This window comes from Salvia hispanica, chromosome 6, assembly GCF_029641045.1.
Source record: "Salvia hispanica isolate PSC_SH4W2 chromosome 6, Shi_PSC_v1, whole genome shotgun sequence".
NCBI classification, from domain to species: domain Eukaryota; kingdom Viridiplantae; phylum Streptophyta; class Magnoliopsida; order Lamiales; family Lamiaceae; genus Salvia; species Salvia hispanica.
This window is the reverse complement of record NC_142697.1, coordinates 45,517,345-45,541,207: the sequence shown is the minus strand read 5'-3', so window position 1 is coordinate 45,541,207 and position 23,863 is coordinate 45,517,345. Positions and strand designations below refer to the sequence as shown.

The 23,863-nt window shown below is 36.3% G+C and overlaps 4 protein-coding genes across 5 annotated transcripts; 1 reads left to right on the top strand and 3 right to left on the bottom strand.

The window, feature by feature from the left end:
- Positions 1-390: 390 nt before the first annotated feature.
- On the top strand, positions 391-4,422 carry LOC125204427 (transmembrane 9 superfamily member 7-like). Its single transcript, XM_089060753.1, has 7 exons — positions 391-554; positions 1,621-1,785; positions 1,882-1,991; positions 2,140-2,248; positions 2,343-2,455; positions 2,699-2,849; positions 2,936-4,422. The coding sequence occupies exons 1-7, from the start codon at positions 441-443 to the stop codon at positions 4,091-4,093; spliced, it is 1,920 nt and encodes a 639-aa protein (XP_088916879.1). The 5' UTR covers positions 391-440; the 3' UTR covers positions 4,094-4,422.
- Positions 4,423-4,859: 437 nt separating this feature from the next.
- LOC125204433 (CA-responsive protein) lies at positions 4,860-7,508 on the bottom strand. The gene is made up of 6 exons (XM_048103098.2): positions 6,880-7,508; positions 5,784-5,836; positions 5,626-5,713; positions 5,444-5,542; positions 5,245-5,372; positions 4,860-5,168 (listed from the first exon to the last, which is right to left on the bottom strand). The coding sequence occupies exons 1-6, from the start codon at positions 7,441-7,443 to the stop codon at positions 5,132-5,134; spliced, it is 969 nt and encodes a 322-aa protein (XP_047959055.2). The 5' UTR covers positions 7,444-7,508; the 3' UTR covers positions 4,860-5,131.
- Positions 7,509-9,334: 1,826 nt separating this feature from the next.
- On the bottom strand, positions 9,335-14,527 carry LOC125204425 (beta-galactosidase-like). The gene is made up of 19 exons (XM_048103087.2): positions 14,103-14,527; positions 13,894-13,989; positions 13,699-13,811; positions 13,533-13,599; positions 13,329-13,421; positions 13,106-13,249; positions 12,685-12,773; positions 12,507-12,612; positions 12,327-12,414; positions 12,075-12,193; positions 11,829-11,993; positions 11,565-11,737; positions 11,363-11,472; positions 11,122-11,231; positions 10,919-11,029; positions 10,716-10,826; positions 10,361-10,566; positions 9,941-10,277; positions 9,335-9,846 (listed from the first exon to the last, which is right to left on the bottom strand). Exons 1-19 carry the CDS (start codon positions 14,274-14,276, stop codon positions 9,736-9,738), a joined length of 2,523 nt encoding a protein of 840 aa, XP_047959044.2. The 5' UTR covers positions 14,277-14,527; the 3' UTR covers positions 9,335-9,735.
- A 5,118-nt stretch (positions 14,528-19,645) lies between these two features.
- On the bottom strand, positions 19,646-23,190 carry LOC125204586 (uncharacterized). 2 transcript variants are annotated; one of them, XM_089060397.1, is made up of 7 exons: positions 22,891-23,190; positions 22,429-22,550; positions 21,848-21,937; positions 21,203-21,255; positions 20,743-20,845; positions 20,152-20,316; positions 19,646-20,060 (listed from the first exon to the last, which is right to left on the bottom strand). In XM_089060397.1, the coding sequence occupies exons 1-6, from the start codon at positions 23,102-23,104 to the stop codon at positions 20,179-20,181; spliced, it is 720 nt and encodes a 239-aa protein (XP_088916523.1). In that variant the 5' UTR covers positions 23,105-23,190; the 3' UTR covers positions 19,646-20,060; positions 20,152-20,178. The 2 variants fall into 2 exon arrangements, with proteins under 2 accessions (XP_088916523.1, XP_088916524.1); XM_089060398.1 differs by having other exon boundaries at positions 19,646-19,998.
- Positions 23,191-23,863: the final 673 nt, after the last annotated feature.

Genomic DNA, 23,863 nt, shown 5'->3' with positions numbered 1-23,863 from the left:
CAGTGATACATCCGGACCCTCTACCCCCTAAAATGCAGCTCACGATCGTTTCGTCCCTTCATGATGGGCCCGCGTTGCTAATGCCCTTATCAGCAGATGTATGGTAATTATCTCTAATTACTTAAATTGAAAACACACACAACATGAACCAAACATGTTTCTTTTCCTATATAAAGTATAAAATCATTTTTCTTTCAACACAAGCTGTTTATTAATTACATTATCAGATAGCATATCACCAAATATTGACCAATAAATATCCGTTTAATTGCGACATTTCACCAATACCCCAATCAAGTCACATCTCATTAACACAAAAGTCGTGTGCAACAAATGCGACTTTATAAATAGTAGCGACTATAAAACCTCTATTTGATCCACCGTTCATTTCGTTTTACTTGAATTTCTCTCTCTTCGCAGAAGGATCCGAATCGAGGGAGATGGGTCGCCGAAGCCCGGATCGGGTCGCCGCCATTGTTTCCTGCTTGCTCGTCTTGTTCTCGTCGGCGCATTCCTTCTACCTCCCCGGCGTTGCGCCTCGTGATTTTGCAAGAGTAACGATTCTTCTATCTCTCAATTTTGAGCTCTAGATCGAGGTTTAGCTGGATAAACCTCGGTGATTAGATCTGTCGGTGGCGTGTTGGCTTTATGTGAACTTTGTTCCTCTATTCTTCCGTTGATCGGTGGAGATCTAGGGTTTATGCTTACCTGATCGGTTATTAGATGATTTTGGGGCGATCCGGGGTTTTTGGGGGCGTATTGAGTGTGAAAAGTGGTTTTTTACTGCTTTATGTGTTTGGATAGGTGGCATTGGTGTGTGTGATTGGATAATTTGTTTTAATTGTTTATGATGCTTCATGTGAGTGTTTGACTTCAGTGATTGGGGCTGCATGTGTTGCTTTTGTCTGGCTGTATTTCTAGTTTTGACTGCTAATGTTTGATTCAGGAATAATATGTGATTCCCTATTGTTTATATTTCTGATGATGGTTCATGTTGATTTCAAGTCGCTAGTAGTAGCATTTTGTGATCTCGATTTCATGATGACTGGATATCTTGTAGTAAGAAGGAGAGATCAAAGTGGATCTAGAATTGCTAACTGTGATGCATAAAGCCCATAATAATGAAGCGTTTTTTAATAGTATGTGACTATGGATTTTATAGGGAAATGCGAATTACTGATAACACTTAATTTCTTAGCTCGATCGGGTTCTCCATGTGCTAGTCGTGGATAAAGTGTTATTTTTCCTCCTTCAAGTTGCCAGTGTTGACCTAATGCAGAAGCATAACCCTTTTGTTAGATGTACATAATTTACTGTGCCTGATTCCTCTTCTTGCTTGTCAAATGTTAGATTTCATCAGTTGCTTTCTTTTTAAAAAAAATGAGTGCAAGTATTATGGCTCAGTGGTATTAGAGAGGGAGCAAAGTTATTATGTATATTATCATTATAGTTAATATAAGAGTTTATGAATTTACATATCTTTTGTTTAAGAATCATATTTTTTTCATACATCTCATGCTTGCTAGCTACTTATCTCACATCTTGATGTGAAGACGTCTTGCTTACTCAGAATTTTATGCCTTCTCCAATTGTAACACTTTTCCTTCCCATTCATAACAGGGGGATGAACTTCCTGTGAAAGTGAACAAGCTGTCATCTACTAAGACACAACTTCCATATGACTATTATTTCTTGAAATACTGCAAGCCATCTAAAATTCAGAATGTCGCTGAAAACCTTGGTGAGGTGCTTCGAGGTGACCGTATCGAAAATTCAATTTATACGGTAAGCATTCACGACTGGATAAAAACTCTGTACACTGTTTACTCTTTTTATTATCCCTCAGTTCCTAATATGAACTGTTATGATTTGCAATATTAGTTTAACATGAGGGAGGAAAAATCTTGTACGGTGGCTTGCAAAAGTCATCTTGATGCTCAAGCTGCAAAGGATTTCAAGGAAAAAATAGATGACGAGTACAGAGTCAATATGTAAGTGTATTCTTTCTTGCTGCTGTCCTTTTTTTGCTTCGTCTTTTTTTGGCATTATCCATCCTCTTCCTCTACCGTAGGATGATAGCTGGTGATGATTTCTTTATTCATTCTTCATGATAACATCCGAAACTGAAACCTAATGCAGGATTCTGGATAATCTTCCAGTAGCTGTACTTAGGCAAAGGAGAGATGGAATTCCATCTACAACTTATGAGCATGGTTATCGTGTAGGATTCAAGGGAAACTATGCTGGGGTTAGTTTGTCTCTTTTTTTATGTTAAAGATGTCTGATTTAAATGTATATTGCATACACATCTAATTGCTTTAATGCATGTAAATATTTTCCAGAGCAAAGAGGAGAAATATTTTATTCATAACCACTTAAGCTTCAGAGTTATGTATCATAAAGATCCTGAGACTGATACTGCTCGAATTGTTGGATTTGAAGTATCCCCTGGAAGGTGTGTTACTTTTTTTTTATAACTGCAGTAGCTCAGATTACTTTGCATAGTTGCATGTACAGAATACTCTTGAAGTTGTATTTGGAGTTTCTATGAGAAAAAAAAGATGATATTGGAATGATTTTTCCACATCCATATATAGAATACCTAGGGCTTCCATTTTGGTCTCTACAGTTAATTTCTTCTTGAAGTTTTTTTTTTTTTTTGAATTTTCATTCCTTTTTTCCAATATTGTTTCTGCAGCATTAACCATGAGTTCAAGGAGTGGGATGAAAAGAACCCTAACGTGCCAACGTGCAACCAAAACACCAAAAATATGGTTCAGGGCAGTACTGTACCACAGGAAGTGGATAAAGACAAAGACATCGTATTTACTTACGACGTTACTTTCAAGGTAAGCTCCTGTAACCCTAAGAATTCAAGTACCCTACTAATATCTTTTGTTGGTCCTCCAACAACAATAACACGAGATTGTTGCAGGAGAGTGATATCAAGTGGGCATCCAGGTGGGATACTTACCTTCTCATGAACGATGATCAGATTCACTGGTTTTCAATCATTAACTCCTTGATGATTGTCCTCTTCCTTTCTGGTATGGTTGCCATGATAATGATGAGAACTCTGTACAAGGATATTGCCAACTATAATCAATTGGAAACCCAAGATGAAGCTCAAGAAGAAACTGGGTGGAAGCTGGTTCATGGAGATGTTTTTAGAGCACCATCAAACTATGGATTGCTGTGTGTTTACGTTGGTACCGGCATCCAGATCTTTGCAATGACACTCGTCACAATGATTTTCGCATTGCTTGGTTTCCTATCTCCTTCCAACCGTGGTGGGCTGATGACAGCTATGGTTCTCTTGTGGGTTTTTATGGGGTTGTTCGGTGGATACTCGTCTGCCCGTCTTTACAAAATGTTCAAGGGAACTGAGTGGAAGAGGAACACCTTAAAAACAGCCTTCATGTTCCCTGGTATACTCTTTGCAGTCTTCTTTGTGTTGAATGCACTCATTTGGGGTGAAAAGTCATCTGGTGCTGTACCTTTTGGAACAATGTTTGCGCTTGTATGTTTGTGGTTTGGAATATCAGTACCATTGGTATTTGTTGGTAGTTACTTGGGATTTAAAAAGCCTGCCGTTGAAGATCCTGTGAAGACAAATAAAATCCCGAGGCAGGTACCCGAACAGGCCTGGTACATGAAACCAATATTCTCTGTGCTCATCGGAGGCATTCTTCCATTCGGTGCAGTTTTCATCGAGTTATTCTTCATCTTGACTTCCATCTGGCTGAACCAGTTCTACTACATCTTCGGCTTCCTCTTCATCGTTTTCGTGATCTTGATAGTCACATCCGCAGAGATCACAATCGTCCTCTGCTATTTCCAGCTTTGCAGCGAAGACTACAACTGGTGGTGGAGAGCTTATCTGACAGCTGGCTCCTCCGCTCTGTACCTCTTCCTGTACTCAGCTTTCTACTTCTTCACCAAGCTGGAAATCACCAAGCTCGTTTCGGGTATTCTGTATTTCGGGTACATGCTCATCGCATCATATGCTTTCTTTGCCCTGACCGGAACTATCGGGTTCTATGCTTGCTTCTGGTTTGTCCGGAAGATATACTCCTCCGTGAAGATCGATTAAGCACAACATAGTAGCGAGAGATTCTGACAGTTTCACGGATGTTAAGAAGTCTTTGGGATGGAAGACAAGTGATGTCATATCAGGTACCTCCGATTTGCAGGATGAGCTTTTAAACTGTGTAAATGTCTACTGCTGCAAAATCTCAATTTTCTGCTGCCTATGTAGGGCTTGTCTTGTATTCTTAGTTTTTTCGTGTCTGTCGACGGCGACGTCACTTTTCTGGAGTCTTTAAGATTTTGAAGAACTTTGATAGTAGACAGATCCTAGACATGCTGGAAGAACCAATTATACGAATTGTAGTTTATAATATATCATGCTCTTCCTAGTTATTCTTCTATTTTGATAATTTTCTCTTGATTGATGAACATTTCCCTCTTTGTTGTGGCTTCACCCATTTTTCTTTAGGCTCCCCAACCATTTATACATAAATTAACATTTCGTGTAGCTATAAGTCCCAATTTATGTATTATAATTTTGAGTACATTTCTAATTTACTTTCGTTTGACTATAAATAAATCTTAGATATAATTCAAATTGAATCCACTTAGCCATTTTGTTTACCAAACACTTTCTTTGTTCATAAAAAATAATCATAATTTTTCATTTTGGGTTGTTTACCACAAAATTAATCCCTCCCTTATTTTGCATATTTTAACCATGTTTTCTCCTCTCGTGGTTTATCAATTTTGCATTAAAATTCGTGTCGTCTAACATCAAGACTATTTTTCGTGGAGTAATAAGAATAAATGGATTGACAACAGATGGATAGAGGGAAGGCTAGTTCATATCAAACTGTGGTTGGTATAAATAACAAAAAAGTTATGCAAAAACTTGATTCACAGAAAATCTGTTTGCACTATGCTGGATGGATTACACTCCACTAACACAAAAACTGGTAATTGAGGATCAAAAATGATCAAATGAATCCAAGAGAGCATAGTCAGCATCAGATTCCTGCAGCAGTGAGTGATTTTTGGATTTTGGATGTACATGTTATTTCTGAATCACCTAAAATCAGTTTCCGCCAAACTTCGTCTCTCACCCCGAGCAAGTTCTCAGCTTCCCGTTTCTCTGCCTGCAGCGCACAAAAATCACCATCACAATCACACCCCTCTCTACGAAAGTACACAGAAAAAGAGTTCAAAACGTACCAAAACGCATCCTTCTTCTCTTGTGCTAGTAGTTCTTCAAATGATATATCGCAGAAGCTGGCGTCTTGGCTCTCTTCAGGGCTGCTGGACTTTGCTTTCGTCTCCATACACGCGCTGATTTCTAGCATCTTTCAAGATGAGGAGATGTCAAAAAATCGTACCCCAATCCAGTGGCCGGATAGTATAAAGTAACACGTACCTTCTTGTATGCGGGAGAGACCTTAAGCTGCTGTTGAAGCCAGTTATACACGAAAGCATCCTCTTCTAGTCTCTTCTGCTCTAGTTCCAGCTTGTATATCTATGCATCACAAAAGATATCGAGATTCAGTAGATGGCGTGGACGAAAATATGACTCAGGACTCAAGAGTGATTTTCCTGCACCTGTTGACGGAGGCGGTCAAAGGAGGATCTGTCGGCCTTAAACAGAAGGGCCTTGGTGATGGTGAATCTCCTCTTGATGACTTCGGATCTGATGTTTACGAACATACGGTTAAGAAACTTAATTTAACTCGTAATCTAAAGGTATACAACAAACGTACTTGCTTTGCAGCTCGTTTCTCGCTTCAACCAGGCAATTGACAAATTGTCCAACCTGCAACATGAAAAAGTAACACAGAATACTCAAATTTTGGAAAAACAGCAAATGTGCAAAGTGCTAGAAATTTTTTGCAGCATCAAATAGATTCAAGGCCACATATTGAAGGGATTGTTAGATACTAATATAGAAGCCAAAAAAGTGTAACTACAGCATGATTTCAAGTTTCCGTCACAATTTTCACCACACCCCTCCTAATATTAAATCAGATCATGTTCCTCATTTAAATGAAGTTAGCATCTTCTTTTCTTAAATTCTAAAATTTGCACTGTTCACTAAATACATAATACAAGAAGAGATCTTAAGCAGTATGACTACTTTTCAGCACGTTTTTTCCTCTACTCTTCGATTGCCTTGTTCTATACATCTGAATTTGATAATACCCGTGGATATTCAATTACACGGGCCTCTGAGTGCTCAAGAAAAGATATGATCAGAATCAGTTGAAGCGTAAACTAGAACCATGGAGTAAAACATTTAGAAGGATAACAAACACGAAACTAGCAACGTGCAGAGATTCTTTTCTTCCCTGAACTTTCATCTACTCCGATTAATCTGTTCAGTCCCCAAAACTTTCAAGAAAGAGACTAACATTACACTAGTCGTCACTAGAGCTATGCTTTTATATGATCATATCAGAGCCACCTAAGCTCATGTAAAGCTTTAAGGCGAGCGAAGAACTCAACACACCCATTCAAATACCACAGTTATAAACAGCACGAAATCTCGATAGGCTTCAGCAACAAAACCATTGTTTCAGACCCAAATCAAGAAACCAACTACCAACTATCAACAAATCATATGTATGTATATATAGTCTCAATTCTCAAATCAAGCCTATCTAAAGATGCACACAGCCTCAACAATCTCAGTTCAAGTACAGTATACATTCAGTCAAACTAACACTCTCATCAAATACTAATGGCATTTCTCAATAGCTAAGCATTGAATAAAAGATTGAGTCTTTAACCACATTCACAAATCACAATCAACTAACTTATAATTAAAAAAAAATGGGTATAAATTGAAAAAAAAAAAACCTGATCAAGAGTCAATCCATTTGATCCATGAGACTTGACAAGCTGATCATACTGCTGCTTGATCTTCCTCTGCGTAGCACTACAAGACTTCGTAAAAGGATACAAACACACCAACTCCTCCTTCCCTTTCCTCCCCTCCTCCTCCTCACTCGGCCCGGCCTTCTTCTTCCGGGCCCGTTTCTTCCTCCTCTTCTTATCCTCCCGGCCCGGCCCGCTCTCCTCACCAGCACCCTCCCCTCCACCCAAAAGGGCCTCCCATTCCGGCGGCAAGATCTCGAGAAGCAGTGACCGGGCCGAACTCCCCGGGCCAGGCTCTCGGCCCGTTTCCTGATTCGGCTTCTCGGCGGCGTTTTCGGGTAAAGATTGGATTTTTACCGAGCCCTCTTCCCCCTTTCCGCCATTGTGATTCTTGAAGATTGTGTAGAGGGTGAAGAGGAGGATGGAGAGGGTGAGGAGGAGGAAGAAGGAGAGGCAGGAGGACATTGTAACGCGAAAGATTGAAGCTTGCTGCGGCGAATTGAGAGTGGTGATTGGGAGAAGAAGAAGAAGTGGGGTGGCCGCCATGGTTAAAGAGAAAGAGAAAGTGGTGAGTTTTCTTTTCTCACTGTGTGTTCGTGTGTTTTTTTGCAAAGATAATATTTTTATAATAAAAAGTGGATTTGGAATTTTTGCAATTTGAATCAGGTGAACTGAAACCGCTTCTTCTGAATCAGTTTTTCTCTTTTGTTTGTATTTACCAAGTTTTTGCTTTTTCTAACTCTTCCAAGTAATCTTTTTTGTTTTGTTCTAGGTTTAGAAATGAGATTAAATTGTTGAAAAAATTATAAATTTTGAATAATTTCGGTCGATTTGATTTCGCTTCATTAGAATTAACGGAAAAAATTATGAAGTTTTGGTGATTTTTCTGGCAAAATTAAATCTGATGTGACACTCGAAAAATTATACGTGGACGTTACCGCTGATGAGTATCTATCTCGAAAGAAACATCGTCGTTTGATTGAAAAGATCAACATTGTACTAGAATTCATGATTTTTTAGGGTAATTTTCCATTATTTTTTATTTGTGAAGATTATTTGAATTCTTAGGAAAGGAAGGTCTAGGTTAGGTTTTCAATTCTTGAAAATGGGAGCTCAAGGTATTATTCTTATTGACCTAAGGTTTTAGGTTTTGTCATTTGTGGAAAAAAATGAGATTCCATTCTTCCAGAATGATTTGAATATATGAGGAAATCTTGGAAATTGGGCATCCTAACATTACTAAATTAAGCTTTAAAACTATTTATATTTTTCATTTATTGTGCTTTGGATTGTGTGCTTGAGGAGTAAGTGTTTTGGCTTACATTACTAAATGTATATTATTTGCATTTAAGAAGCTTACATTTTGTTGCAAATCATTGCAATTTGTGTCCAAATTAAGGATTTTACAAATTTTAGTGTGCTTGAGGCTTATGTCACCATTTGTCATGGATTTTTGGTTGGCGACAAAAGAGGGTTAATTAAAAAAAAAACAAATTAATTGCGAATATCTTGTGTGGTTGATTTATTTTTGGGGGTCTGATTTAATCAGCCTAATTCTAATAATTGGGAAAAAAGTAAAAAATAAAATTCCATACATCTTTTTATATGTGGAATGCGGTTTTTTATTGCGTACCTCATTGTTGTATTTGGAAAATGGTAGTATTACCTAAATCCCAATATTTTTGCTAATTTGTAGGCTGCCTACTAATATTTGTTTGATCTAAATTAAAAAGTGTATTAATATTATTATAGATATTTTATGTTGGTATTCTTTCATTTCTTTGCCCATCATATTACAGTTTTGGAAATATATTGCCTAATGAATTAAAGAATTTGGTAAATATCAATCCAAAAGATAGTATTTGATCATAACATAGACATTCCTATACATCTTAGTTTTTGGTCAATTCAGCATTTATTTACAAAACAAATACTATATTTTTCATACTACAATAATGCTTCTTTTTTAGAGTTATTTGCCTATTAAAAATTTAATAACAATACACGAAGTTGTGAAAAAGTCTCATATGACCAAATTTGTTTTATTAGTATTTCATTATTTAGTTTCGAGGCTCAAGATACGTCATTTAATCATTCACATTGTAATTGAAAAATTGAAAGTTCATGCATTTATAGGCAAAAAACCCTAATCAATATTATCAAAATTTTACACATATGCTCCAACTCAACATCGTATTTGTTTGAGAAAAAAACAATGGGACAATCAAGAATTAATAGAAACATTCAAATTTTGAAAAATATGGAAGAGACTAAATCTTAACACATACACAATTAACCCTTGTTTTTTAGTTGATTATTAATAATGAAAGATCAATTTTCCATATTTTTTTAACATTTAAATTAGCTTAATCTTGATTTGATCTACTACACATAGCAACGATGTACACTAAATTGATCCTCTTAACTCAACACAAGATAATCCAAAAGCCAAGAAATAAAAATCAACAAACAACATGTCACCAACAAATCTTGATACTTGCAAAAGCATTTCTAACAAATGGATTTCTTCAACATGAGAAATACTACAACCTCACAAGTCATGAGACTGCACATGGACTCATTTCGTTGCCACGATGCGCCTTACAACGCAGCGATGCACGATGAACAATGACGAAAACTATCTATATATACACGTTCTTCTGTCGAATCATCGTTAAAATCTACTGTGATTTTGGACTTAGATGGTGTGTGTTGCAAGTATGTACAACTTCAACCCAACTTAGCCCAAATAAAAATGGTTGTGGTGAACAATGTGGTCTCAAAATTGACTGTGGTGTAGGAGTACCTGCATCGAAAGAAATAAACGAGCGCCTCTTGTTAGCTGCAGATGGCCTCGACCGAGAGTTTCTTCATCACATTCGGACATGGATCTCCACCAAAGATCTCGGGTGTTATAGGCACCACGCAAGATTGCTGGCCGACACAGTACTGTAAAGAGAACGAGAAGGCCGAAATCAGACACGGGAGACGGTCATAAAATGCAGAAAGAGGTAAATGTGTGTAAGATGATGTAAGGTAATACCCTTTCAAAAACGTCGTAGGAATGGAATGCGTGGCAGCTCCCCTGTTGGAAGTTTCCACAGGTGCCTTCAGGTGTTCCAAAGCTAGCAAACTTGATGGATGAGATCTTCTGACCCGTAGCACACGAGAGGTGAGCTTTCGGCCTCAATGGTTTGTCGACTTTCCAATATGACCGCAGCTCCCAGTTCACTAAGGTCGGCTGCCATTCATATATATCAGAGCATACACTTGCTACTTCCCTCTTCACGAGAGTGATCCCGTAAGGATTCCCTCCCCATTCTTCAAACACGACCAACAAATTTCCCGTTGGACGGAGCCAGGAGCGAGGAACGTGGTACCTACAACATAAAAATCCGAGCTTTATCAAATTCGTGCTCTTATCTGAGTGAAAGAGGAGTAAAGTAAATTGATTTCGCATTACCATCTCTGAGAAGCTTCACCGCAGTTGGTTAGGCATTTTTTCTCGGTGAACCAACCCGTATAATTGCAGGGCGTGCAGCCATTAGACGCTTTGTACTGGGTCCAGTAGCGCCCGATGCTTTGACCATTTATCCACACCTGACCTTTACTCATGGTGTTCATATCCAAAGCCAGAGGCTCGTCTCCTTCTGGAGCGTTGAAAGTAGTCTGGAAAACGAAGAGAAAAATACTGCTTGTATTTACACGAAAACTTAACGATAAAGAAAAAATGACTATAAAGTTGAACTCAGTCATTAGTATACATCATTCTTATACTTAGTTTGTTGTATAGAGAAAAATAATTGAAATACGTTTACCTTGTACCACGTCAACGGTTGCCTTTCACTTACGAGCGATCCTTCAACCCATTCTACAGAAGAGCTTCCACTGATTGAATGAAGGCTAAGGGATTCTCCTTCTAGACCGACCTGTCCAGATTCCAGAGTGAGGACGAGTTAACAAACGGGAATGCAGGGAGGGATCGGGGATAAATAGTACTACACAGGTTTTGTAAACTAACCGTATAAGACCATTTTTGCCATGTTAAGTCTCTTCTCCGCTCATTAAGACCAGTGAGTGAAACAGGACCAAGAACTCCGGCCTTCCATGTTTCAAAATGTGGGCCGATATTCTGCGCTTATGCAAATGAAGATGTGTTAACAAGAATTAAAAGATAAGGCTTCCGTTTATGCATGAGAGGCAGAGAAGAGATAGAAAATGTACCGGGAGACCAACAGCAATGCTCAGTAGCGAGATTTGGTTTACTCCGGCTTTCAGAGGCACGCTGTCACTAAAGGTTAATCTGGGATCTTCTAGACTTCCATAGGCAGTTCCTGAGAGAAATAATGTCCAAAATTAAGTGGTAATTGAAAACAGTTTCTTGTTGTCGAACCAGAATGCTTTGCAGTGACTGTTACATCGAACGAGATTTACAATACTTGACATTATCCATTAGATCGCCTACCTGAAAGTTGTCCGTTGATAAATACGTGCAGGGCGTGTCCAGCAGACGATACTGTAAGAACGGGAGGCTTCCCACCTCTTAAAAATCCCTCGCTCGGGTCAATCTCCACTCTGAATAACAACAAACGAACAAGAAACTGAGAAAGGAAAAGAATGGTCTAATTCTATTACAATGCTAGTTATATCACGACGAACAGACTTACTCTGTTGTGTACCATAAATAGTCAGTGTTGTCTCTGGTGGTATTAACCTGCTCCACCAATCCAACCATCGTAAACGAGTTGGCCCCACGTGATGCAGCCTCTTCGTTGTATGACGTCCACTCAAATTCTTTGCTGACCGGGGTCATCTTCATTTGGGAGCTTTGGGCACCAATCTTCACCAAAAAAAGTAAACATATATCAAGATGCTCCACAAATACATTCGCTCTCTCAATATAAACACGAGGCTGAAAGGCCATTTCTTACCCTTGCTGTATTGTAAACAGTATTCTTGCAGTCGGGAAGGATGCTGATGGACCACGGAGGCAAGTTGTAGTGCTGGTCCGCAAACGCCACTTTAGCAAATGAATGCTGATCATAATTTCCAAGAAAAGCAGCACAAAGACCGGACTTTGATTTGTAAACATGAGCCTGCACGGAAGAATGTCACATATTTGTCATAGCTGATGGAAACGATAAAGGGGGGATTGTAACTAATAAACTAAAGCAGACCTCCTGATAGTTTCCGAGTGACGTTACTGTAAGATCTCCAGATAATAGAGCTGGCTCACAGAGCTTGATGGCTCGATGCAAGTCTTTCAGATGACCATACTTTGGCTCCCTCGGTAGTCCTACATATGAAAAATTAAGATGTCAAGATTCGTCGAGCCACTAGAAATTTAGTCGTGTAGGCGGTAAAATGCTTAAATCGAAATGGAAGCCAAACACTGTGTCACATCAACGGGGAAAAAATTGTGTACGAACCATATTCATCAAGAGGTGCATCGTAGTCGTAGCTTGTAGCGATGAATGGACCGCCAGCAGTCCGCCCAAAATTTGTACCTCCATGGAACTGATAGAAAAGGATGTAAAACACACTTAGCTCAAATAAATCCATCATCAGTTTTATGTATTCACCATGTTTAGAGGAAATAAACAGTTTACCATATAATAGTTTATGTAAGAACCTCCTGATTGAATAAATTTGGCGACGGAATAGGCCATGTCTTCAACTGGCCGGTACGGAACTGGACCTCCGAATTCAGTAAACCTAGTACCAATATTGCAAGACGTTATAATCCTGTTACATATATTTCGCTAAAAAGTCAGTTTCGGTAAGTACCAGCCGGTCCATGCTTCAGTCCACATCTTCGGTTTATAAGCCTTATTGGGCGAGAAGTAATCACAGTAGTAACCATTGCAAGTATTAATCTGAAAAGGCAAAGTAAAAAAGCAAACTCAAAGCCTGTAGAGCTGATCTAAAGATGGAAACCTTTGGATTATACAAATAATTCTTCCAAAAATAGGAGTGATGGTTGAAATTGAGCATGCTAATTTTATAATCAAGAGGCAGATTCCACACTTCTGTGATTATTTAATTGAAGACAACCAGCCAGATTGGCATCATGGCAAGATAGATTTATGAAGCGAAACCATGTGCAAGAGTGACAAGATCTTAAACAAGATTTATTACTATGAATGGGGACAAAAAACTGCACAAGCCCACTACTGAAACTCAAGTGAGAAAAAGGAGCAATACTAACAATTGGGTCGGGGGCGTCGTCCTGCTTGCACATGATCCACGGGACACCAGTGCCGAGATCCACCGCCATTTTGGCTGCCCATTCTGAGTAAGCCACCGCTGGTGCACCTAGCTCGTATTCCATCGGTCCATACTCATTTTCAATCTATAACAAAGAACACATTTTTAGAAAGGAAAGAACATTATTAATGCTTTAGATATTTTCTTGATGGAAATTCAACTACCTGAGATAGTATGATCGGACCGCCCTGAGTTTCGTACAGCTTTTCGGCTTTCATCATGTCCACAATCATGGTTGTGAACTTTTGCATAGCAGCCTTTTGTCAACAAGCCATTTCAGAATACACAAACAAGAAAACCAATTAAAAGGGGCTCTGAAATATCAATCTATGGAGCAAAACCTTCAAATGTCAAAATCAGATTCAAACCTTAAAAGGCTCATTATTTGTCCTGAAACTAATCCCTGGAACATACTTCAACCAAACTGGGAAACCCCTGAAAATAGGAAACAGCAAACAAACAAACAAAACTTCAAAAATCATGCAAGAAAATCACACATATTTAGAAAATCCTCAGCTTGTTTAGCATCATTACCCAAAATTCCACTCAGCACAAGCATAAGGACCAATTCTGAGATGGACATAAAGCCCAGCTTCCTTAATCAGCTTAATAAACTTCACTAAATCATACCTCTCCTCAAAATAATACTGCAAAAATATTCATCAAAAAGAAACATTTCTGTGAGAAAATCAGAAAATATAATAAAACACACACACACACAGATTCAACCTTTCCAGGTTCAGGCTCATGCCCATTCCAAAAAACATAAGTCTGAATCACATCAATTCCACCTTCCTTTGCCTTCTGAATAAGATCTGGCCACATCTACACCTCCCAAAAAGGAAAAAGTTACTATTAAAAGAAAAATTTCTTTAAACAAAATGCAATTAATGGGAAAAGAAAAGGAAAGATTTGGGGCTACATTGCCATTAATATACCTCAGGAGTGCTTCTTGGATAGTGTATTGATCCAGAGATAAGAATCTTCCTCTCCCCATTAACAGAAATGGCCCTTGAATCATACGAAACAGAGCCTTCCACTCTAGAAACCCATGAGCTCAATAACACCACAAAAATCACATTGCAAATTGCGATATTCAATTTCAAACCCATAATGCCGAGAAACCCTTCTCCAAGATTGAATATTTAGAGAGAAATGAGCTTTCTTTTCTTTTCTTGTTTGCTTATTTTCACTTCTCCCACTATCTTTTGCAAAAGATGCTTGATTCTTCTATCCCCTTTTCCCACTTTATTCTCTATGCTTCTTCCAATAAGAGAGAAAGAATTCAGCACAAAAAAGTTCCAAATTTTAGCAGCAAACAGGGAAAATGAGCATTGCTTTGCCCCCTCTCTGCTTGCTGTTGGTTTATTTACTCCCAAAAACACTCGGTGTGTGTTAAATAACCAGTTGCACCGCGTTCCATTATTATATTGTTCTAATATTTCATGAATAATTTTGGATATATTTTAATGTTTCTGATCAAATAGTTAGAATTTTGATTTAAATATGTGTATAATATTTGAGGGATGTGATCAATTACTAACTAATTAGTAATAAAAAATGAGATTAATTTTCAACCATTAGATTAGAAGATCTAGTGGTGGATATAATGACAGGTGGAAAATTTTAAATGAGTATTAAATAAAATTGAAGGGTATTAATGTCAATTCTCTCTTATTAAAACTTTAAATTTACATAACTCACTCGATTTATATTATTTTTTAGCAAAAAATATATCAAATTAAAGGTAATTTTATAAGCATTCTAACGATATCTCACTTGCATATGTTCCGGCGACATTCGGATGATGAAATTTGATGATTTTTGTTTCAGTTTTCGTAACATATTCTTTATCAACAAACACATAAAAAAATCTCAATATAATGCATATAAAATCTCAACATTATTCATGCGAAATCTCAACATAATGCATGTGAAATCTCAATAAAACTGTATTGAGATTTTGTCTACTATTTATTGAGATTCGTAAGATTTAATCTCAACCACTCATTTTAAGATCCAAGGGTGGAGATTTGGTCTTAATTTTTGATTGTGATGCTATAAGCATTAGAAGATGACCCTAATATTTGGTTTATATGCATGGCATAAATTTAGAAAAAATTTCAATAAATCCCAATATATATATACATGGTTTTTTCGTAATATTATATCTAAAATTTGATTTAATAATATTTATATTTATGGATGATTACCATTTAAATCATAAATTTTGATGATCTTGGTTAGAGTATAATTTTTAAAACAAAATATAAATTATAACTTTTTAATTTTTAACTATGATGTGACAAAATACACCATTACTTTGAAAAAGATTACTTTATTCTAGTTTTACTGTAGGTTAAAACGATACCAATTTATGTGCCGCATATTTTATTCATGTGTAACTCGTGTTTAGGTAAATAAAAGTGAAAGTGAACCCAATTTTTTCATACACCCATAGCATCTTGAAAATATATATTCCTTCCGTAATAAATGTCTCATTTCACTTTTACTATATTTGGTTAGTGGATTCTACGTTCCACTAATTCATATCACTCACATTTTATCAGAAATCAATAAATAAAAGTATTCTCCACATTTCCTTAACTTTTTTTGTACACTTTACTTAGCCAAGCAATTTTTTAAAATTTGTGCCGATTAAATATGAGATTTTTAATTATGGACGATGGGATCAATTCTTAGGCAGCCCAACAATTTTTCATGGCTGGATCATTGGATTGATCAATAATTTGGACTCCATAAATTTTCAAAGTGAATGAAAAAATTATCACATTCTTTAATCTATTGGAACGATCTAAAATTCATTACTCCAGGCATTCACCTAATAAAAAATATTTTTTGTTGGGTTTATTCAGGCATTCACATTCAGTACAATTAATTTTGAAACGATCTCCTTCCGTAATTTATGCTTTAAAATATAACTTAATATCCTAAGTTTAATTGTTAGTAGCTAGCGATTAGGATTAGGACCAAACCCACCAAGAATTGGGTCCCCCCGTTGCCCAACACTTCTATTTTTAAGCTTCAAATATTCAAATTAAAATTTAATAATATGGGGTTTCCATTGTTTAAGAGACATTTAGGAAACTTTTCTCTTGTTCCCATTAAAGCAGAAAAAATGGAAAAATTAAGAAAAACAAAGAAACAAAACAATAAGGGGCTGTTTGGCTGTTGCGTAAAAGCTGTGCCTAAACGCGCTTATTGAAATTTTGATGTACAAAGATTCTAAATTGTCAATCCCAATGTGGTCGGTTGATCCGTTTTATCACGTCCTAAGTAGCGCGTTTACTCTACGCTCGGTTCTTATTGGTCTTGATCGGGAGGTGGATTGCACGTGATTATTGAATCTTGGTTATTAAACACATGGGTTGGTTTAATTTGTGAAATATAACTATTTTTTTATTCGCTTAAAATCTTGATAACAATTGTTTTTCACATTGAGCCTTGTAGGGGTGGGGATTCGGTCGGTTCGGTTCCGACCGAACCGATAGTCGGTTAACCGAATTCCATTTTTTCCAAAATTTAGAATCGGAATCGGAACCTTTGTTGGTTCGGTTCCTCGAGAAACCGATCGGTTCGGTCTTCGATTCCACCGCAGGAACCAAACTGATCAGGAGTCGGTAAACACTTGGTAATTTTTTCATGGAAGATAAGTCAATGTACTATATCAGTATGAGATTTATAAGTTATTTGCTAATGTTCAATATTTATCTAATACGTTGAAGTTCCGAATTTAATAAACAAAGTAGCTGTCATGAGATTGGTTATTGAATCAGAGAGATAATTTGTTTTTTCTCTTGTTTGAAATGCAAACAAATTATAGGGACATAGAGTTTGGTTTCTACCACAACATTGTTCTTTGAAACTTGAAAGGTGTAGGGTTTATGAAATTAAAGTGAACCTATAAAAAATCAAAATTAAATCTACTAATCGGTTCTTTGGTTCTAACCTTCCGGTTCTCGGTTAGAACCGAGAACCGTCCAAATCCTAAACCCACTAACCGAACCTTAACCTTATTTTTTCGGTTCTCGGTTAACCAATAACCGAAAAATATAGTTCGGTTCTCTGTTAACCAAGAACCGAGAACCATTTCCCCACCCCTAGAGCCTCGTAAATTGTCTTCGTATGGGAAAGTCATTTTCTTCACATTGGAATTGTGTTTTTTGGGGTTATTTATAATTTCAAATTCAATTGTGCGTAATAATTTGTAATTTGGATGTAATTTTTCCGAATTTTAGAATGAATTTTAATTTTAACATTTTTTTTACAATCTAGAAGAGTTGCTATCAATCGTTCAAATAAGTACCATACACTTAATAAAAGAATACCAATTATTACTGCTATTATTAATAAAAAAATTATTAAGTTAAAAATTATTGTTATAAAAATTAATTCAAAATAAAGATTGAACTGCAATCGATCGGATGTGAACTAACCATGAACATTTTGGTGTTTAAAACTTACTCGATGAGCATTGATATGGAAGGAATTGATTTTGCTTGCCGGGAAGAAAAAGTTTGCTTCATTTAATAAATGAAAATTAGACACTCTTTGAATTTTAAATTTTGCAATATCAATTTAAAATTATTTAATTAGTTAGCAATGCACATGACCTTCATCCACTGCTAACCAACAACCCATTACTATATGTACATAATTGTGTCTACCTATAACCTACTATCCAAGCAAATCTTTATTATCATTATTATTGAGCCCCTATTTGATTCTCCATTATTTCTTCAATCTAAATAGCCTTACTAGTCTTAATTATATCATTAATTATTTAATTACTCGTGTGATCCCTAATTAGTACCATAACTAAGTAACATGTCAAAGCTCGATTTGTTTTGTACTCCTTACTTAACTTTAGATAAACTAATAAAGTAAAAGTAAATCTAATTTTGATATCTATGCGGTTGGTAAAATAAAAAATGTTACTACCCCGTCCACCAAAATTTGTCCCACTTTGACCGGGCACGAGTTTTAAGAAATGTAATGAAAAGTGAGTTGAAAAAGTTAGTGGATTGTGGGTCCTACTTTTACATATGGAGTATTAGTTTTATAATGAAATGTGAGTAGGAATGAGTTAGTGGAATATGAGGTCCACTACCAAAAATGATAAAAGTGAAATAAAACAAATTTTGGGGACGAACGGAAACAGATGTATTAGAACCAAAAGCATCTCATCTAGAATTTTATGTGAAATTTGCATAACTATATCAAGATCGAGAAGATGAGGGCCACTAAATAATTAATGTTTCACTATTAGAAATTTAGAATCATGCACATGCAAGAATATTAGTTGGTCCCAAGAAACTCAAAGACAAAATTCATTCAATGGGATAAAAATGAAAAATAGAGGGACATACAAAAGTCGATGTGGGCACAAGTTTCGTTCAATCAAAATTGAGGTGCACTATTGGTTATACTAGGAAACATTAATATGAAATGAGAAAGCTGGTTACAGTAAATAAATAATCATTTTAAAAGGTACATAATGTTTTTTTGTTTATTGTAGGTCACCCAATCACCCTCAAATTTAAGACTTTTGTAGGGACAGATCTCGAAAACATATGTTTTCCTCTACATTATTGAAGTCATATGATTAATTGCATGTCAATTCACATTCTTTAATTACAATTGTTAATCATATATTAAAATTTATTCTGTTAAGGCATCACACGTGACATTGATCACATTTTATGGCATCGTATCAATGATATTGCTAATGTTCTTGATACTTTTTTTAAAAGATGCTCAATAGTGATACAATATTTACATTTATAACCATGTTGAATCGAACTCCCGACCTATTGATTTAAGGTTACATTTATAACTATATTGAATCAAACTCTCGACTTATTGATTAAAGGTAAAGCTTCGTACCAAGTTGCACTTCATCTTTAAGATAGTTCCAACTCTAAAAGTTTCACTCTTTATCTCATTTTTTGTGTGGGTTGAAAATGAGATAGGGCCAAAATCCAAAAATAATTTCATTACAACTTGCAAAATTTGGAAGTATTTAATTATCCAACTTGTAGTTGTAGCTCTCTTTATGGGGCCAAAATCCCAACAGCCTAAACCCCACAATGTTGTCACGCTTATCATCGACTTTTACGCAATAAATTAATTCTCATTTGCTCTTAAAAAAGAAATACTAACATTGAGAGATGATACATGTTTGTCAAGGGCAGAAAAGGGGCCAACCAACTGCACTTTCAAGCTGGACCTCTACACTAAATGCAAGGTTTTAACTTTTAAGTGGATTGAATTACCCTAGTTCATAATCGACTTCACGGTCAAGTCGGCCTCACATGAGATCACCTCATCCGCGAAACGGATAAAAATTTTGGCCCTAAATTTGGGCATCTCTAGTTGTGACCTTTCTATATTTGTGTGAACCATTTATCTGATTTCAACAAACACACTCACAGCTCGTGAAATAAGTAGACAAGCAGTCTGTAAAAGAGTATGGATACAGACAGAAGGTGAATTTAAGACTCATGTTGCCTAGCACATGTCGTGTGGATCATTGTAGAACAAGGTTACAAATCATCTCGATATATATACAAAGTAGTCGATGTCAATATATGAAAAGTTCCATAAAGCAGTTGAGGAAAAGCTCAATTGACCATGTGACATAATAAAACTTTTTAACCTGTCCATTTTTGTCATATATCTAGGGATCAATGCAAGGGGATAGTAATCAAGTACCCGATCAAGAATTCCGGCCCAGTTACAGTCTTTACTTGCTTTCTTTAATTGGCCTTTTGATGCAAGGGACCTTTCATTTTACACGTTGCAACGAGCAATCTGCAAGGAGCAACTGGATTTCACTGGGAGAACATGATGCGTGAAGAATAGAATGGTAACGCCTGCTTAGTAAAAAGCAACAGCATTAAGTTTATTCTTTACATTAGGTGTAAAAAGCAAGTCACGGGGTAAGGTGTTTATGTGAAACTGTACCTCGCTGGAGTTCCTTTCATGGGTTAGTCATATCTTGGAAAGATCGGTGTTGTGGTTAACATTTCCTTCCCCTTGTTCTAAGTCGGTAGAAGTATCAGTGGAAAAGCCTATTCTTTCCATGATCTCATCTAGCCGCTGAACATTTGTAAGATACAAGTAACCTACCTGAAACAGAAAGTGTACACCATATTACCCTTCAAGGCAAGAACACTTACTTGCAATTTAGCTTAAGCGCACCTAATGGATGCATGCACAGATCATACATCCAATAAAACAAGGTAATTGAGTCTTCAACAAGATCTACATCATTGTGGAAATCCAAATTGACACATAGAGTGTGGAACATAATAGTGTCACTGTGTACATAATCAGTATAGCAAGATCACATATGACCACAACATGATAAGAACAGTGTAAGGAAAACACTGGAAATAAATGCAGAAGACCGCATACTGCCATTCTTCTTCATGATAATGATACTCTAGGATTTAAAATTTTAGAAGGCACTGGATGGGAAACGTTAAAAGTACAAGGACCTAATGCAAGAGACACTTTAGGATTTAGTGAAAGCATAAGATATAAGAAATTTACAAGTGTCTCCAATGAAGATGCTCTGTTGTAAACGGCCACACCTGCTCTCTTCTTCGTCCTTGTTTTGGAGGAACCAATATTTTTCCCCCAACGCAGCACTTCCCTGGATGTTCGATGCTTGTTTAAATCATCAACATATAACAACAGATTCTATCGACATCACTATTTTATAGTACTTCAAAAGAGGGTATTGAAAGGCTGGACCATGAGGTGATAAGTTTGTATGATAAGAGTTAGGAGGAACTGCATAATCTGATATAGACTCTAGAGACTCAAAAAGGACCATGGGCTCATTCGAGGATATACTTGAAATCCATCCATATTGAGTTATACTAACAGCTGAATGACTTTTAAAAGAAGTGATAAATTTTGTATAGTATCTTAATTACTGCTCACAGAAACAAAAGTTAAAATTAAGCAAATGGAAAGAGCCAAGAAGGAAACTAGACAAGCTACACACCTCTCCTCTGGTGATAAGAAATTATCCCTTGTAAGTTTTTGAAGCATTGCATCCTGAAACATGGCAACAATATTGATTTTTCAGAAAACTCAAAAAGTGATAATGAGCATAAGATAAATGTTTGTGTGCTATCAAAGCACATTTTCCAGTTTTAATTCCTTACAACACACTAACATGGCTATGAAAGAGGCATGCTTCAATGTTTGGTTACACATCATTGTGACTCTACAACAATCCCTTTAATAAAAGAATGAGACAATCTGTGAAACTGTCTAAAAGGAATGTATGTAACTATGGACCATAGACAGATTACTCCTAAACAGAGAAGAAACATGAAAGTATCATACAAAGCTTCAATGAACAACAATTACAAATTATTATGTCTATATCAAAAGAATGGTGTGCATTTATGAAAATTAGCTTTACAAGTTAATATATTAGAAACAAGGATGATGCATCTAGAAATATAAGGTTAAATAGTCAAGCTCTAGAGACTCAACTTCTTCTGAAGATTCAAAACTTATAAGGAGTACTTTATTACCAAGTTAGTCTAGCATCATTAATGGAGCTGAAACCTTAAATCTAGAAGCATGTACCCAAAGCAAATATGATGCCCTAGTCCTACAAGAAAGGAACAATAAGTACCTGGGCTTCACAACGTACTACAGCCATCACCCGGTCATTAAATTCTTCAATATTTAGCGGGGGGAATAAAAAATGCCTGCGAGCATAGAGCTGTGCCCAACCAATAGAACACACCATCAAAATCCCAAAAATAATTCATCATTTGGATATGGAAACAACATGAATTAGAAAGTGATACAATGCAAGCACAAGGATTAGAAATTAAACATGAGGATAGCATGGAAGGATTTCAAATAACCTCAAATATGTCCATCAAAATCATCTAAAGAATAAATATATCTATCAAGGCGGAATGTGAAAGATATTACTCCAGGTAACTTATGTTGAAGCTATTTTAATAAGTTTATTTTAGAGTATGCTACATACTTAATCAGTTCATGATATACTTCCATGTAGTCAAAACAACACCTAAAAGTTCACCACGAAATCTTCTACGATGTTGCATATTTGAAAAGATGCGCAGCCTTAATTCTAGATTCTATGATACCAAAAACATGCATGTCAGACAGCTCCTCTGATAAGGGCACGAGTCATTTTAACCAACAATCAATTGAGAACAGAGGAGAGAAGCAAATACGCACCTCATAAATGCAGTCGCCTAAGTAAGCTAGTGATGCCGGATTGAAAGTAGAACGAGGCTTCTCCACTCTAGGTGGTTTGGGAGTCCATGTTTCATACCCCAAATATGATTCACTAGATTCACCTATATCCATAACACACAATTTACAATAAACTGTAAATACAATTGAAGTAAAAGCATATACCAATCAGGGAAAAATTCCAACAATCCACTAAAAATTATTCATGTAATGAGACACTCCGAAGAAGTAAACATGCTCTGCACATTAATATGGCTAACATTAACATACATAAAAGCAAGATATCATCAGAGGCGTAGTTAACAGTTTCATTCACACACGAAATTACGGAATCCGAGCTACAATTCAACAGAAAAATCAATTACCTCGATAGAGTAATTAACCCAACCATATCAGCAACAAAAATACATGAGCAATTCAGTTTAATTGAATAATAGATTATACCTTGAGTAGTAGATCTTGAGATGTTGCGATTGAGGAGATCTGAAATGGAGATTTTCGTGGTTTTTTTGGCTGAAGTTGAAGGCGATGCCGCCGTCAGAGGTTCTGGCTTCTTCGGATAAGTGCGCTGGCGGTTGTAAGGGAGGCGCTGCTCAGTGTCCACAGAGGAAGCTCGAACGGTGGATGATAGCGAAAATATTGGAAGCGCCACCGCCATTGGAATTCGCCGGCGAGATTATATCCAGCTGCGTCTGCTTTTTGCGCCAGGATTTGTAGAGACTCACCAATCAGATTTTAGCCGACTTTTTTAATTTTTTTATAATGTTAATTCTCGTAAGAGAAATGTGAATTACTGTCTCGGTCCCCCAAATTTTGACATACTTTGACCCGACACAGGTTTTAAGAAATGTACTAATAGAGAGTGAGTTGAAAAAGTTGGTGGGATGTAAGTCATACTTTTAAAATATTAGTTTTATAATAAAATGTGCGTACGAATTAGTTAGTGGAATATGGATCCATTACCAAAAATAGTAAAAGAGAGTGTGTCAAATTTTTAGGGACAACCTAAAATAATAAACTGTGTCAAAATATGGGGGAACGGATGTAGTAATACCAATTTCCAAACATTATGATAAATGGTCCTTATTAGTTAGAATAATAATGAAATATGTGTACATAAACCCATTAAATTAAGTTAGCTTTAGGACTAATTGAATGGACCTTTGATTGGATTACAAATTTCTGAGTCTAATTGTAAATATATTCGTATTTCGAAGAGTTAATCAGATTAAAAGGTTTTATATTAGAATTAGTACTATATGTATTCTATTTATTCCTAATGTTTCATTTATGATACAGACATATACTAAAATCGAAAATATTAATTATTTAACAAACATAAAAATAAAACCAATTAATTATTACTAGTGTACAAATATAAAAAATAATTTGAGAAGAACGATATTTGATGAATATT